Below are 13,294 nucleotides of genomic sequence, written 5' to 3' on the forward strand. Positions count from 1 at the left end.
AAACCAATACTGAGAACAGACGACGAAGTTCCAAAAACATTAAAATTGAACGAAGATAAAATGAACTCTGATGATGATACTCACGGAAACAAGTCTGTCATAGTTGACACCGTCAATGAATCAGAGAAAAATTCCACTTCTCCTCAAAAAGTCAACAGTATTCTGAAATTTCTAAACAACCTTGCACTGCATGATTTGAAAGCAGAAACATCAAATCAAAATGGGAACGCAGAAAGCGGCGAGTTAGCGATTGATTCAACCACTTTACCTAGTCCAATTTATGTTGCGTCAACATCCGTGATTTCTCCGTACGAGTCTCCAAAAACACAAATACCTTCCTCTCATTTGTCCACTCGTACAACGAGGCAGGCTCCGTCTGCTACAGAAGCTTCGCCAGAATTTGAAAGTACGACATGGCACTCAATCCTGCACGAAAACTCATTCGGCGAAGTCCTCGAAAAAAAATCTGTTTCCAGTGCTGAATCAAGTGAATCGGGCATCACACCTACCGTCAATTTGGCTACAATTACGAGCTTTTATGAAATTACCCCTACAGGCTCATCTATCGAATACACTCCCACTACAGCAGTTTTCCCTGTAGAAACAACTTTTTCTGATGTCCTTGAAAATACATCCATAGATACTATGAGTATTCATGAAATCAATAATTCTTCAGCTTACGACGACGCACATGCGTCAAGAGCATCAGCTAGCAGTTTTGGCAATAATTTCGTCAACGACACAATCTTAACTAGCCGTGCAATCCCCATTACCGCAGTACAAAATCTCACAAACAAGATCTCCGTCTCCAATGAAACGAATAAGGTCACAAAAACAATAAAAAATACTTTGGCTGGTGAAAATAATTCTAGGTTGAAGCTTGGTAACGGAGACGCATTATTTTCTGAAATAGTTGCTGGTCACTTTGGTAAACCTAGTAGGAAAACTACCATAACCATGTTTACTGATGCGTTTGCTCGCACTAATGAGTCGATTTCATCTTCGGAAGATAGACGTCAAAGTGGTGAACCCATAAAGATGGCCACGCAGACCATAATTCCGACCTTGCTGACTAAAAGCATTGCCAGCGTTGAAAAAGACATAGAAGTTCGCACAGAGCCTTCTCGATTTGCCTCGGAAAGCAAGACAGAAAGAAATCAGGACCCAACTAATTTCAGGAAACGAATTCACTCTGTCAGTGATTTTTCGTCTTCTCCATCCACTGTTGATTTTTCTTTAGAACGATTTCCACCCAGTAACAGCCAGTCATCATTTTCAAGATTACAAAATCTGCTTAACCAATTCGACTCAGGCTTGAGGCCGGAGCTTGCTTTGAACCAGTATTTCGGTTCCGATCCAGACGATGGAACGCTGTTAACATCTAATTCTCGTATCAACAATCGACCAAATCATGATAATACGAACACTAGAATTTGGTCTCGTCCTAATAATGGAATGAAGAGTAGTTTTGTCGACTGGAAAAATCTTCGTGGTGGAAGGAGCCCATTGGAATACAACTCTTTTGGCTCAATTCAGCAGGCTCTGACCAATAGCGTTAGAAACTCTCTGTTATCTTCCAATTTAGATGATCTTTCATCGGCTGCTTCAGAGGGAAATGTTGTGAATTCAGAAAGTCCAACAGAAGTGAGCATCACCTCTGAAGCCACACAAGCTCCAATTTCGTCAACGTCTTCTGATGCTGCTGGTCTAGGGACAGAAGAAACTTCAACACCGACATCGATTTCAATTATCACCTCGATTGTTGATGAGCTCTTTTCAGCCAATGCTACTCCGCCAGAACATACCACCATCGCCACAACTGAGGAATCTCAAGTCACTACTGAACTTCCTATGAAAACTACGACCCAATTGAACACCGAAAACCTGACTAATGAAGATTTGCTCCTGTTGGAGAAAAGCAACATAACCTCAAGTGTCGTTGACGAATTATTAAATGGGACTTTATGTTCTGATGATGTTTCAGATGAATTTCTCGAGGAGATTATCGAGATGACGAAAGGCAGATTGACTTCGGAGGTAAATAACACTGATGAAGCATCGAATGTAACTCTCCAACTGAAACAATTTTTACTTCAACAAAGAGAAAAAAATTCAACTGCAATATCAGAAGAAGACGAAAAATCACTGAAGGAGAGGAGAAATGAATTTTTGTCCAGCGATGCTGTGAGGGAAAGGCTCATGCTTCTTAGAATTTTCAAGGCGAAGAAGGAACGAGAATCTGGAGGTCGAGCGATTCAAAAGCATCTCAGAAAAGTTAAGGGAGCAACTAAAGTCTATCAAAGAACTGACGATGTTGATTTAGAAGGTATTGGAGTCAGGGTCAGCACTGCCGTCAAGTTAAGAGACATTCTTAGCAGGAGACACCGCGAAAAAAAGATTGAAGTGACGACCGAAGTGGTACCGACCACGATTACCCCTCCTCCCTCACTCAGGAGCCAAATAGAAAAATTCATGAATCGCAAGAATCAGAAAAAGGCTGAAAATAGCCGTCCTAGATACGAAAATGTTGTTAAAGTTAATGGTTTCAGAGTTATAAAAGAAAATAATGTTAAGGAAGATGAAGAACCCGAATCAACAACACAACTCGATGAAGAGATGATATTCTCCCAAGGAACTCAGGCTTCGTTTTCACAAGATTTTATTCCTGATGAAGTATCAATAGCATCATTTCTTCCCACAGTACCACCAGGAGACCGAAAAAATTTCCAATTGCAACCTACAATATCTGCACCTTTCAGTCAGGAAACTTCTAGAACTCTAAGGCAAGAGAGTACCAGAAACCCTCCATCAGGACACGTAGCGATCAGGAAAAAAGTTGATCATCAAATTTCAAACAAAAAAGCGAATGAGGCTCTAGGATTTCTAGAAGACTTACTGGTACGACAAAGTCCTAGAGACGAATCGTCTTCCTTGGCTTCTAAACTGAAAGGTAAAATGAACGAAAAGTTCCTACCGACCATCGCCCCAGCAGCTGTTACTCAAAATTTCGCCATAAACAGCATTACCAAGGCTAGAGAAAATGAGGAACGAACCTTCACATTTATTCCTACGGCTGCTCCCGAAGATGTAACGATGGCGGCTGCAAGTCAAGAATTTACTACGGCACGTGATCCACTAGAACGACCTTCCTACGATTACTATGACGAGAGCACTGAACCAACAATTGAATACTTTTATGAAAATGAGAATGGAAGACCTACCACCGTCAATCCAGAACCAAACCAGCTGAACTCATTATATATTGCAAGCAGAAACCTTCCTCATCAAAATACCGATGACCTCCAAAGTTCCCTTGACATTACTAAATCAGGAGGTAGCGAGATAGTATCAGTTGGAGATTCTGTCGAGGCAGAAATCGAAGCTTTCCTTGCATTACAAAATGAAAATATTGACTACTCCGAGGACGACGATATTAATCATTCTCATTTTGGTCACCAAATGACAACCCCTGAACCAGATCTCTTCGTTGGAGGTATTTTCAATCCGATCAACACTCTACCGTCGCAGGCGCATGTTATACAAAATATGCACAATCAGCCCTCTCCAACCCAAGTTGAAACCGCTCATCACGATGTTCAGCACAAGCGTCATGAGCCAATAAGTGATCGCGGTAGAAGGAACCATCATCATGTGCCGCAACCGATCGCCATTAGTACCAACACAAATGACCCTCACGATGAGGGACAGATCCCTCACGAAGAGGGACAGATCCCTCCCAGTAGAGCACCTCTCTCTCAGAGTGCTCCTATATCCTTTAGACCCCCAGGAGTCCGACATATCGTCAAGCCGCCTGTCAACGGAGCTGACCTCCGAAGGGCTGCACCACCCAGTGCCGTTCTCAGAGGTACCTTTCTTCCGCCCTCTACTCAACCGACACCCTTGCAGGTGACGAGGCACGAACACAGTCAAACTCCGATGCGCCAAATGGCGGGCGGTTCTGAGGACCGAGATCTTCAATCAGAACCGAGGCATATAAGCGACACAAATCGTTTTCAACAAGATTTTAATCACCATCGGGCTATTCAATTAGAGGGAAATTTTCATTCCCAATCTCAAATTCATCCCCAGATTAATTCGAATAGAAATAATCTTCCATCACAGCAACCAACCCTGTTTCAGCGTTCCAACATCTTTCCACTGGTTCCTGCTCAAAATCAAAAGCTCAATTCAGTAAATCAACTTTCCCCTGAAACTGCACATAGACATCGCGTAGCACACACAAATAACGAATTCCAGAGATTCAAACCAAGGTTCAGCACCCACGATCCTGGACAACATGATAGTGGGGTTGAAATATTTGATGGTTCACATTCACAAAGATTCGTCTCCAGTGTAAATGATCAAACTTCTTTGGATTTTACCGATCATTTTCCTATCGTGAATGGAAAACCATCGCCGCGCGATGAGCCCTTGGCATCAATCAGCATGAACGAACACTTGCTTAGACAGAACTTCGAAACCAGAAGCGAACAAGCCCTCACTAAATTGCCACACAATGGGGTTTCTAGTGAACAGAGACAAAATTCAAGAAATTCACTTGCTACAACGTTTAGACCAACAATCAACTTTGGACTCATGAAAGATCCGCAACCAGAAACAGTCCTAAGGCCAAGTACAATGCTCCAAATCACTCCATTACCACAGTCATCTTTTGATACAAACACTTTTGGTGATCGAACTCGAGAGTCGTTCACAGGTCCCGACATGAGAACAAACTTTGCGTTGTTTCAAGCCCCAACACCCGGGACGCCTCACGCAACTTTGCGAAGTGCAGGAAATATTCACGTCAGGCAACACGGTAATGTCTTAAATCCTCTCTTAACGACGGCTTTGCCTCTTGCAAAACTGGCCAAAGACGCGTCGCGTCATCATCAAGACGACGAAACAAATTCCTTAATTGACGATGTTACACATTCTATTATACGGAATCATGATCCAGAAAATATTTTTAATACTTTGAAGGATAAAACTAAAGCCAAAGAAGTAATTAATTCTGAATTGTCTTTCAATTCAAAACAGCAAAATCAAGACGCAATTAAATCAATCAATGACGCATGGCACCTCCAAAACACGCCTCAAAACATCGTTTTCTCTAATCACAAATTAAATACACCGAGGCCTCCTGAGCAAACAGTTGACCATCATACTCTAATTAATACTTTTCATAAAAATCCATCTCGCCCCCCACTAAGCAATCACACCAGCATCCAGACTCTAGGGCGCAGTTCACTGCATGATAAAGGCGTTAGACTGGACCAACACAAACTTATCCAAGTTCACGCGGATGCTCCACGTTTGGAAAGTCACCAACCGTCTTCTCGCCACTCAGCCACACCGCTCACCCCCGTCGCACTGCCTGAAGTCCTTCAAACGCCTGCTCAGTTCCAGGAATCTATTACTCATCACGATTCCAGTCTTCTTTTAGCCACTCCAAAACCTGGCTTCCTGCTACCACTTTCCAATACTGGAAACGTGAGTTCATTTGGGGTCTGGGCCACAGAGCTGAGGCCAAGAAGCCCTAATGCACGAACTGGGCAGGGTCTGCACTGAACATTTTTTCACTACTGCACTATCAAACTTTATTAGCATATCGCTGAGTGAGTGTCATAAAATATATATTTTTTGCATACTATGAACTATTATTCCGACGTTGTGAATAGCATGGTGTTTTAGAGTACTCAAAACTGACCAATAGTTATTTGAACTTCCCATACTGAGCTACGGCAGTAAATTATTTTGATTCCATTTCAATTTTGAAAATGCTTCCGGTGAAAAAATATATCTAAGCTTAAAATTACTCAGAATTCAAATGCATTGAAAATTATTCTTTCTGCCTTTAAAATTTATATGCGTAATAAAAGTTCATTTTTATTATTTTTTTTGTAGTTCAACGTATGGCGTTCGCGATGCATTGTAATGTAATTTAAGCAAAATTATCGGGAATAATTCAAAAATTTCTTCTCTACTTCCTCGACTCTCCTGTGTGCTTGAATTGCATCATGAAATTTATTCTGAAATCTTGAAGAGATATAGAGCAGATATTTAAAACAAGTCGAATATAAAATAAACTAAAGGTTAAATGTTTCATCTATTGGAGCGAACAGAACAACCTAGCTTGAGTTCGTTCATATAAATTTCTTGTGTATCAATTCGTAAAATGCAATGATACAATGCATGACTCAGCAACAGCCTGCTATTCATTTTCCAAACATCTACATATAAACATAAATTTTTAAAAAATTAATTCTTGCCTAAAATATCTTGAAAAAAACTTCCCGGTAAAAATTTTTTTCGCTACACTTTATTCTTACAATATTTTCCATGCCAATGCCGCACTTCATCTTTGTTCAGACAACAGAATCTTTTCTTGTACATAACACTCGAACTTCCTTGATTTTCTTCATGCTTAACACTCAAATGAAAAGGAAATCATTCAACTACATAAAATATCAACGTAATTCACTTTTTTTAAATTGTTCATCGAATTACCTAAATTCTGTAACTCCATCATATTACTTAAATTCTGGAACCCCGTCACATTACCTAAATTCTGTAACCCCGATACTGAAATCTACCTTCCTGCAATCTAAAAATAATAGATAAATACCTCGATATAGGAGCGCCATTCATTTCAACCCAAATGGATGCATATCCTAACTAATAGAATAAAGCTATAATTGACCCCTGCATCTTATATAGGCTTAATCAAATCACTATTAAACATTCCACCTATCATCATTGAACCAACTAATGATAGATCTCCGCATGTAACCCTGCCGATATAACTATTCTGGCGGGTCCACCAGCAGCAAGTAACTGAAGTGAGTCAGCTCATGGACCAAGGCGAAGTCCCAGGCACCATATGGCTGGACTATCCTGCCTTCACGCAACTGCCGAGCTTCTTGAACTTCAACTGCACGCAACATGTCCGCCTAGATCAAGATAAAGCACATCTCTTTCCTGATATCGACACGCGGTGTCAGGTTTGTACTGTGCACTTTGCAAAAAGTTCATTGTGGTGCTGTATTTAATAGAACATTGGTACCATTGTCGATGAGCTAAATTAATTCATTATACATTCTTCCTAGATTATAATGTTCCATGTCAGTTCTTAAGCGTTTAAAATCCATGTTGATCTATTACTGCCTATTACAGTTATTATTGCGTAATTTATAAAAAAATATAACTCAGTACTCACTGCAGTGAGTGACAGAGAGCGCATTTTCTCGTCGACGAAAACGTGAAGTCACGGACGGACAGACAGACAGACGGGCAGACATACGGACAGACGGACGGACGGACATGGCGAGCACAATAGCGCATTTTTTCCATAAATGAGAAAATGCGCTAAAAAATTATTACCTTCTTTTTATTTTGCACAAAAAATCACTACACCCGAAATTTGCTGCATGCTGCGACAAACCTGGGCATACGCAGGTTTGAAGCAATAATTAATTTGAAAAGTATGTCTTAAACCTACGTTTAGTTATTGTATTCTTATTCTCTATTATTGGATAAATTAATTCACTGTTCTTATCTCTAATCAATTTTGGTTAATTTCACTTTAAGCTAGAATCTTCTTGAAAACATCTATTTTTCTTCAATTTTACTTGTCACCATTACAAGTCTTGATAAAATACTTTCTATCAAAACTTGTTATGGTAAAATTCCTCTCAATTGACTTTTAAGGTCATAAGAAGCAGCTAAGATAATCCTGGATTTCAACTCTTCACAGAACCCACATGTGCGCTCTCATTAAAATTATCTTGCCATTATCAATCGGCATCGAAATGTTCTCGCACGCTGTAGCTGCTCCCATCTTCAATTCAATCATAGATAATATTTCGAGCCGAAAATAACTGCGGTAATATTTATCTATTTTGATGTAGAATTTCCGTTTGCTTTCTGTTAATTACAGCTCAGGTCGTATCATTCTTAATCAAGGTTGCTTTCTGTCATTAAGTTCATTTCATTATAGTGAATAATTTCTTTATTTTCAGGCGTACCATCTATGCCAAGGTGGCACCAGAACCAGCTTCATGTGTCCAATAGGAACGATCTTCAACCAAGTGACGCAGGTGTGCCAATGGTGGTTCCAAGTGCAGTGCCGACAACCCTTCAGCGCCGGATAAACTGGGCGATTCCGTTTTTCGTGATATGCTTGTTCATTATTGCTTCTTGTTGTCGAGGCCTAGATGGTTTAAAAGACTTTCTAGCATAAGAAACTAATTTAGGAGAGGGCTTATGTCATGGAGAAAATATCCGAGGAGGGTTAAGTAGCTGCGGTAATTTGCTTCTACTGTGGCACATATTTATTAAGAGGAATAATTAATGCGAATTTAGTGTTCAGAAAACATGTTACACTTAACCCCGTGAGAATTACATACAAAGCTGTCACCTGTCAACGCCATCACTGCCTACGATGTCATCAAGTCTTGCGTACATATGACGCAATTAAGGCGGTAATTATTAAAATATGACGCAATTAATTATGACGCAATTTTATATATATATGACGCAATTTTAATTAATTATTTTAATTAATTATTAAAATATGACGCAATTAAGGCGGTAAATTAAGGCATAAGAATCAGATGAATTTTTAGTTTGGAATAAATGTTACTCTAATTCTTAATTATATGTGGGTCAAATGTCAGCCCCTCATCCGGCTAAGATTTCTTATCCATATTTTGTTGAATTGTGATCACCTTCATTTAATTTTATCGGACAAATTCTAAGCATTGTTCAGCATTGATCAACACAAGAGCGCTGAGGAAAGTTAGTGTAGATACTTGCTCTATGAGAGCAGTAGGAGAAGCTTACCCTGGCCGCTTAATGAAGTAGGCAGAGGTGGAAGGTATAAGAAGGCCAATCTTGCTTCAGACCTTCGCTAAAATGAAACCCTTCACCTCCTTTATTTTTGTCATTTCGTGATTGCTTCAAGAAGGTTCTTCATATCACATTTGCGAAAAAAAAATTAGTTAGACTGCCGTGTATAATGCCGTGGCTGACTCGAGAGTTAGTCATGAACTCATTTAATCAAATTACTCTGGGTCACTGTAGCCTTAATCTGTTTCTTACTCTAATGAGACATGTACATATTGAACAGTTTTGTAAACTTAATTTTATGCGCGGGACTAGTTAGGCTAGTTAGCACCTGCCTCATAAGTAGTTGGCCTAACTAGAAATGACTTGCACAGATATTTGGTTTGGGGATGTGCTCACAAGGCTCAATGTATCAAGACGTATAGATGTAATTTACGTTCAAGCTGATGCAACAAAAGCAGTAATGTATGATTTATTAATAAATACTAATAAATGATTTTATTAATGGATCATTATGTTACCACTTGTTTTCAGCGCCCATTGTCAGCCCTGGTTTTTAAAAGCACGATCCATTCATCCATTCCTATTCCTAACCACTTATACTTTAATGTTTGGTCGTGATTAGCAATTCAAGTTGATAAATTTGCTCGAAGTATCAATTTGCGTACAATTGACAATCATCTTTTTCTGAGTAGAACATTTTACATAAAACTCAACTGGACGGCACTAGCAGTGTTAGTTGAATATTCGGTCCAAACGCCGTAGAGTTTTGGTTATTCGCTCCGGCATTACGGACGGCCCCGTTGATTCGCCGAAGTTGTTTTTAAACACTCGCTACCCAATATGTGCTAAACTTGAAGAACAATTTTATCCCCTACTATCGATGGGTCAAAACTCATCGCATTTCTTTTTAAAAAGATGGAAGAAGCAATATCTATTCAATTTATAATTAAGGTAACTTTGCTGAATTTAATTAAATTTCTTCTTAGATTGTTGCTCTTCACATTCGTATGTATAAATTTTGATTAAATAACAAATTTTTTGCGTAGTGAATTAATGAATCCTTCTCTTTAATAAATTCTTTCCCATTCCAATATGCAAAATTTTGAAACACACAAACGAGTAAATATATCTTATAATAGCTCATATTTCCTTGTGCTGGTTTCAGGAAAGTAAATTTCTGAATATTTCCATGCTCACGCCCGAAAAGATTAAGGGTTATAAATCTTCAACAAATTGTTGACTTGTAGCGCCACCAAATAATTTCAGGACAATCTAGTATTTTTTCAGTAAACAACGCTACTTAGCTGCTAAATTTTGTCCTGACATTGTGGAATTTTATCCTAAAAACCGCGATGTTTCCGCGCGTTCTAGCATATACGAACTGATGAGAACTAATTGAAAAAGATATACAAATTCACGAAACAAAAGTCAGTCCTTGCTACTAAAAAGTTCTTTCCCATAGGGTAGCGTGGGGCAGCGCGCCCCCCACTTTTTTTAAACTAAATTTTTGATGAAGTTTTAATTGATACGAGGTGGTTCTTTGTTTTGTTTAAAGGTACAACTAATGAGGAATGTATGATGTGAATTAGACGCCTATAGAGTTATTCAATTTTTAATGAAACACTATTTTGTAAAATACTTTGAAAAATAATTCAAAGTAATTTCAAAATCTTCATCTATAGTAATGGAAAAAAACTTTATTTAGCGGCAAAAAAATTTTTATCTGTACTAAAACAGTTATTCGCAAAGAACTTAATAACGCAAACACTTAGCAAAACGTAAATCCGCACACTTCATCCCAGTGAAACTGTCGACCGGCGGTAGAGAACACGGACCAATATCTGCCATACTTAGCGAGAAACCCGCTATGGGCCCGTGACCCGCAGTGGGCTCGCTGCCCCATGTTACCCTACTATTTCGAGCTTCATTGAAATTGTTGGCATCAATTTTAACCTTCAAGTTAGTGCATTGAAAGTTTAAGTAATGATAAATGTGAAAAGTTGGTATAAGATATAAGTTGGTATATGGAAAACCCTGAAGAATAAGCCAAGTTATGCAGTCTAAGGATTGTATTCTCTTAATTGAACTATAACTACAAAACATTAAATTAATAAACAGGCATGTTATTAATCATTACTTAACCCTCAACCGCCTGACATGAATAACCCGAGCAATATTGTCACAAGCCTACTTCCCAAAAAAATACGTTTTAAATAAAAATTACTTGTATAAAATAAAATAAAATAAAATTACTTGTATTGATGGTTGCCGACACGTACGATAACTTTAAAATGTTCTCTGTTGAGCACAAGTGTCCTCAGATTGCTACACTCAATAGTTTACCTATAATTTAAGTTGAAAGTTATGTTCCCGGAGAGTGACGCGGTGGTAGAGGGTTAACTGGGGTAGGCAGCTCTGTTAAAGGCCAGACGGTGCAGTCTGGGATGGTGCAGCCTAGCCTGCAGTCTAATGATAAATCAATACGTGAGAAGCACGTAATGTGAATACCAAGACCTACTGATGCTAATCTACGAAGCTACTTAATTGCAAACCATCCGCGTCAAAACGCGAAGAGAATTAACTGGTTAGATAATTTTCCGGACAGCTTGGAATTAAGATCCTGTACGAAAATCATATTTAGAATGCTTAAAAAGTAATGTAGACAGTAATGCTTAAGTAAGACAGTAATGCTTAAAACAACAAGACTATCATGCTTAAAAAAGAACGGCTAATTGTAGAGTTGAGGGAAGCGTAAGGGTTTAGGCAGGCAACAGGGTTGAACGCTGGCTCGGAAGTAAGGAGAGGTTAAGGGTTGAGACCAGCTTAAACTTGATGTCAGATTAAAAGTTGAGGGAGGTAAGCAAGTAGAGAGAAGGCTACAGGGTTGAGGTAAACTTACAGGGTTGGGAGGGTGAAGGGTTGAGGGTAGAGCGCAGAGTATAACGTCAAGCGCCGCTGACGAAGCTTCGCACCTCATCAATTCTCTGTAGCCGCCGGCCACACCAAACATTCCTGCCTGACTTCCTTCTCCGTCGTTCATCTCAACTTCTTCTTGTCGACCAGGCGTCAGCACTCACATCAATAAAATATATATATATGATTGACGGTCCGGACACTCATTAATCAAGCAGATTAGAAAGCCTAGACTTAGCAGCAAAAACACAGTAGTTGTTTTGATATTCTTAAAGCAAGCCCCTACGGACAACCCAGTTCTTGTCATGAGAAGGGGCCCATTTTTAAACACAAATAGAAGAAACTTGTTGTTACGAGAATTCCATTTTTTAAAATGACTTGTATTTTGTTGCTGAAAGGAGCACAATTTCCACACGACTCCTGTCACGAGAAGGACCATAATTCTAGTCACGATAATTAGTGCAATTCTTGTCATTAGAAGAAACATGATTCATGTCAGAAAATGAGTACGATATTTGGATACAAAATGAGAACGATGTCACAAGAAAATACACCATTTTCGTCACGAGAAGGATCATGATTTTCGCAAGGGAAAAAATACATTTTTGTCATGATAATTAAGGAACATGATTCTTGTCTCAAGAAGAAGCCCTCGTCTTGATACAAGGAGGAGGAGGCACATGTCTTCTCATCAAAAGGGACATATTTCTGGTCATGAGAATTTGCAAAATTCGTGTCACCAAAACAATCCCATGTAGTGTCGTGTTGAATGACACAATTCTTGTAATGGGGACAAAGACAAGAATTTGCGTTGGTCAAGGTAGTCACAGATTACAAGGATACGATTTTGTGATAGAATATATTAAAGGAAGTGATAATTATATAGCGGATTTGTTCTCAATAAATCTTCAGTAATGATATTAATTTGTACTATCTGTATTGTGTTTGTTTTAAGATCGTTTTTCTATGCTAGCGTATTTTGTCGTAGAGTGAAGAACGGAGAGGACTTTAAACCAAGGAACTCATTGTGTCACAATAGATAGCCCATGTCATGTCATGAAAAGATGCACAATTATTGGCAAAAGATAAATCCCCAGTCTAATCATGAGAATATATCTAATTCTTGTCACCAGAAAGGTCGCATGTTTTTGTCATGAGAAGATGCAGAATTTCCGTCGCATTGTGAACCGTTACTCAGTCGGCGTTACAGGAGCTTGGCCATCGCTACGTTTTACGAGGATTTCTTACGTGCGCCTCTGGCAGTTACTGTAAACTGTTTACTGCACGCCACCATCTGCCGATGCTGCTGCTGCTGGTGCTGCTGCTGGTGCTGCTGGTGCTGCTGGTGCTGCTGGTGCTGCTGGTGCTGCTGGTGCTGCTGCTACTGATGCTGGTGATGGTGCTGCTGCTGCTGCTGGTGATGCTGCTGGTGCTGCTGCTGCTGCTGGTGGTACTGGTGATGCTGCTGCTGCTGCTGGTGGTACTGGTGATGCTGCTGCTGCTTGTGCTGCTGCTGCTGCTGCTGGTGATG

General features: G+C 39.5%; 1 protein-coding gene across 2 annotated transcripts; it reads left to right on the forward strand.

Moving 5' to 3' along the window:
- Nucleotides 1-674: 674 nt before the first annotated feature.
- Nucleotides 675-8,534, forward strand: LOC108678179. Of its 2 annotated transcripts, none has more exons than XM_018166536.2 (3): nucleotides 675-5,493; nucleotides 6,828-7,004; nucleotides 8,022-8,534. In XM_018166536.2, the coding sequence occupies exons 1-3, from the start codon at nucleotides 958-960 to the stop codon at nucleotides 8,151-8,153; spliced, it is 4,845 nt and encodes a 1,614-aa protein (XP_018022025.2). In that variant the 5' UTR covers nucleotides 675-957; the 3' UTR covers nucleotides 8,154-8,534. The 2 variants fall into 2 exon arrangements, with proteins under 2 accessions (XP_018022025.2, XP_018022026.2); XM_018166537.2 differs by having other exon boundaries at nucleotides 6,831-7,004.
- The last annotated feature ends 4,760 nt before the right edge of the window (nucleotides 8,535-13,294 follow it).

Source organism: Hyalella azteca, unplaced genomic scaffold (genome assembly GCF_000764305.2).
Source record: "Hyalella azteca isolate HAZT.00-mixed unplaced genomic scaffold, Hazt_2.0.2 contig11305, whole genome shotgun sequence".
Lineage (NCBI taxonomy): Eukaryota > Metazoa > Arthropoda > Malacostraca > Amphipoda > Hyalellidae > Hyalella > Hyalella azteca.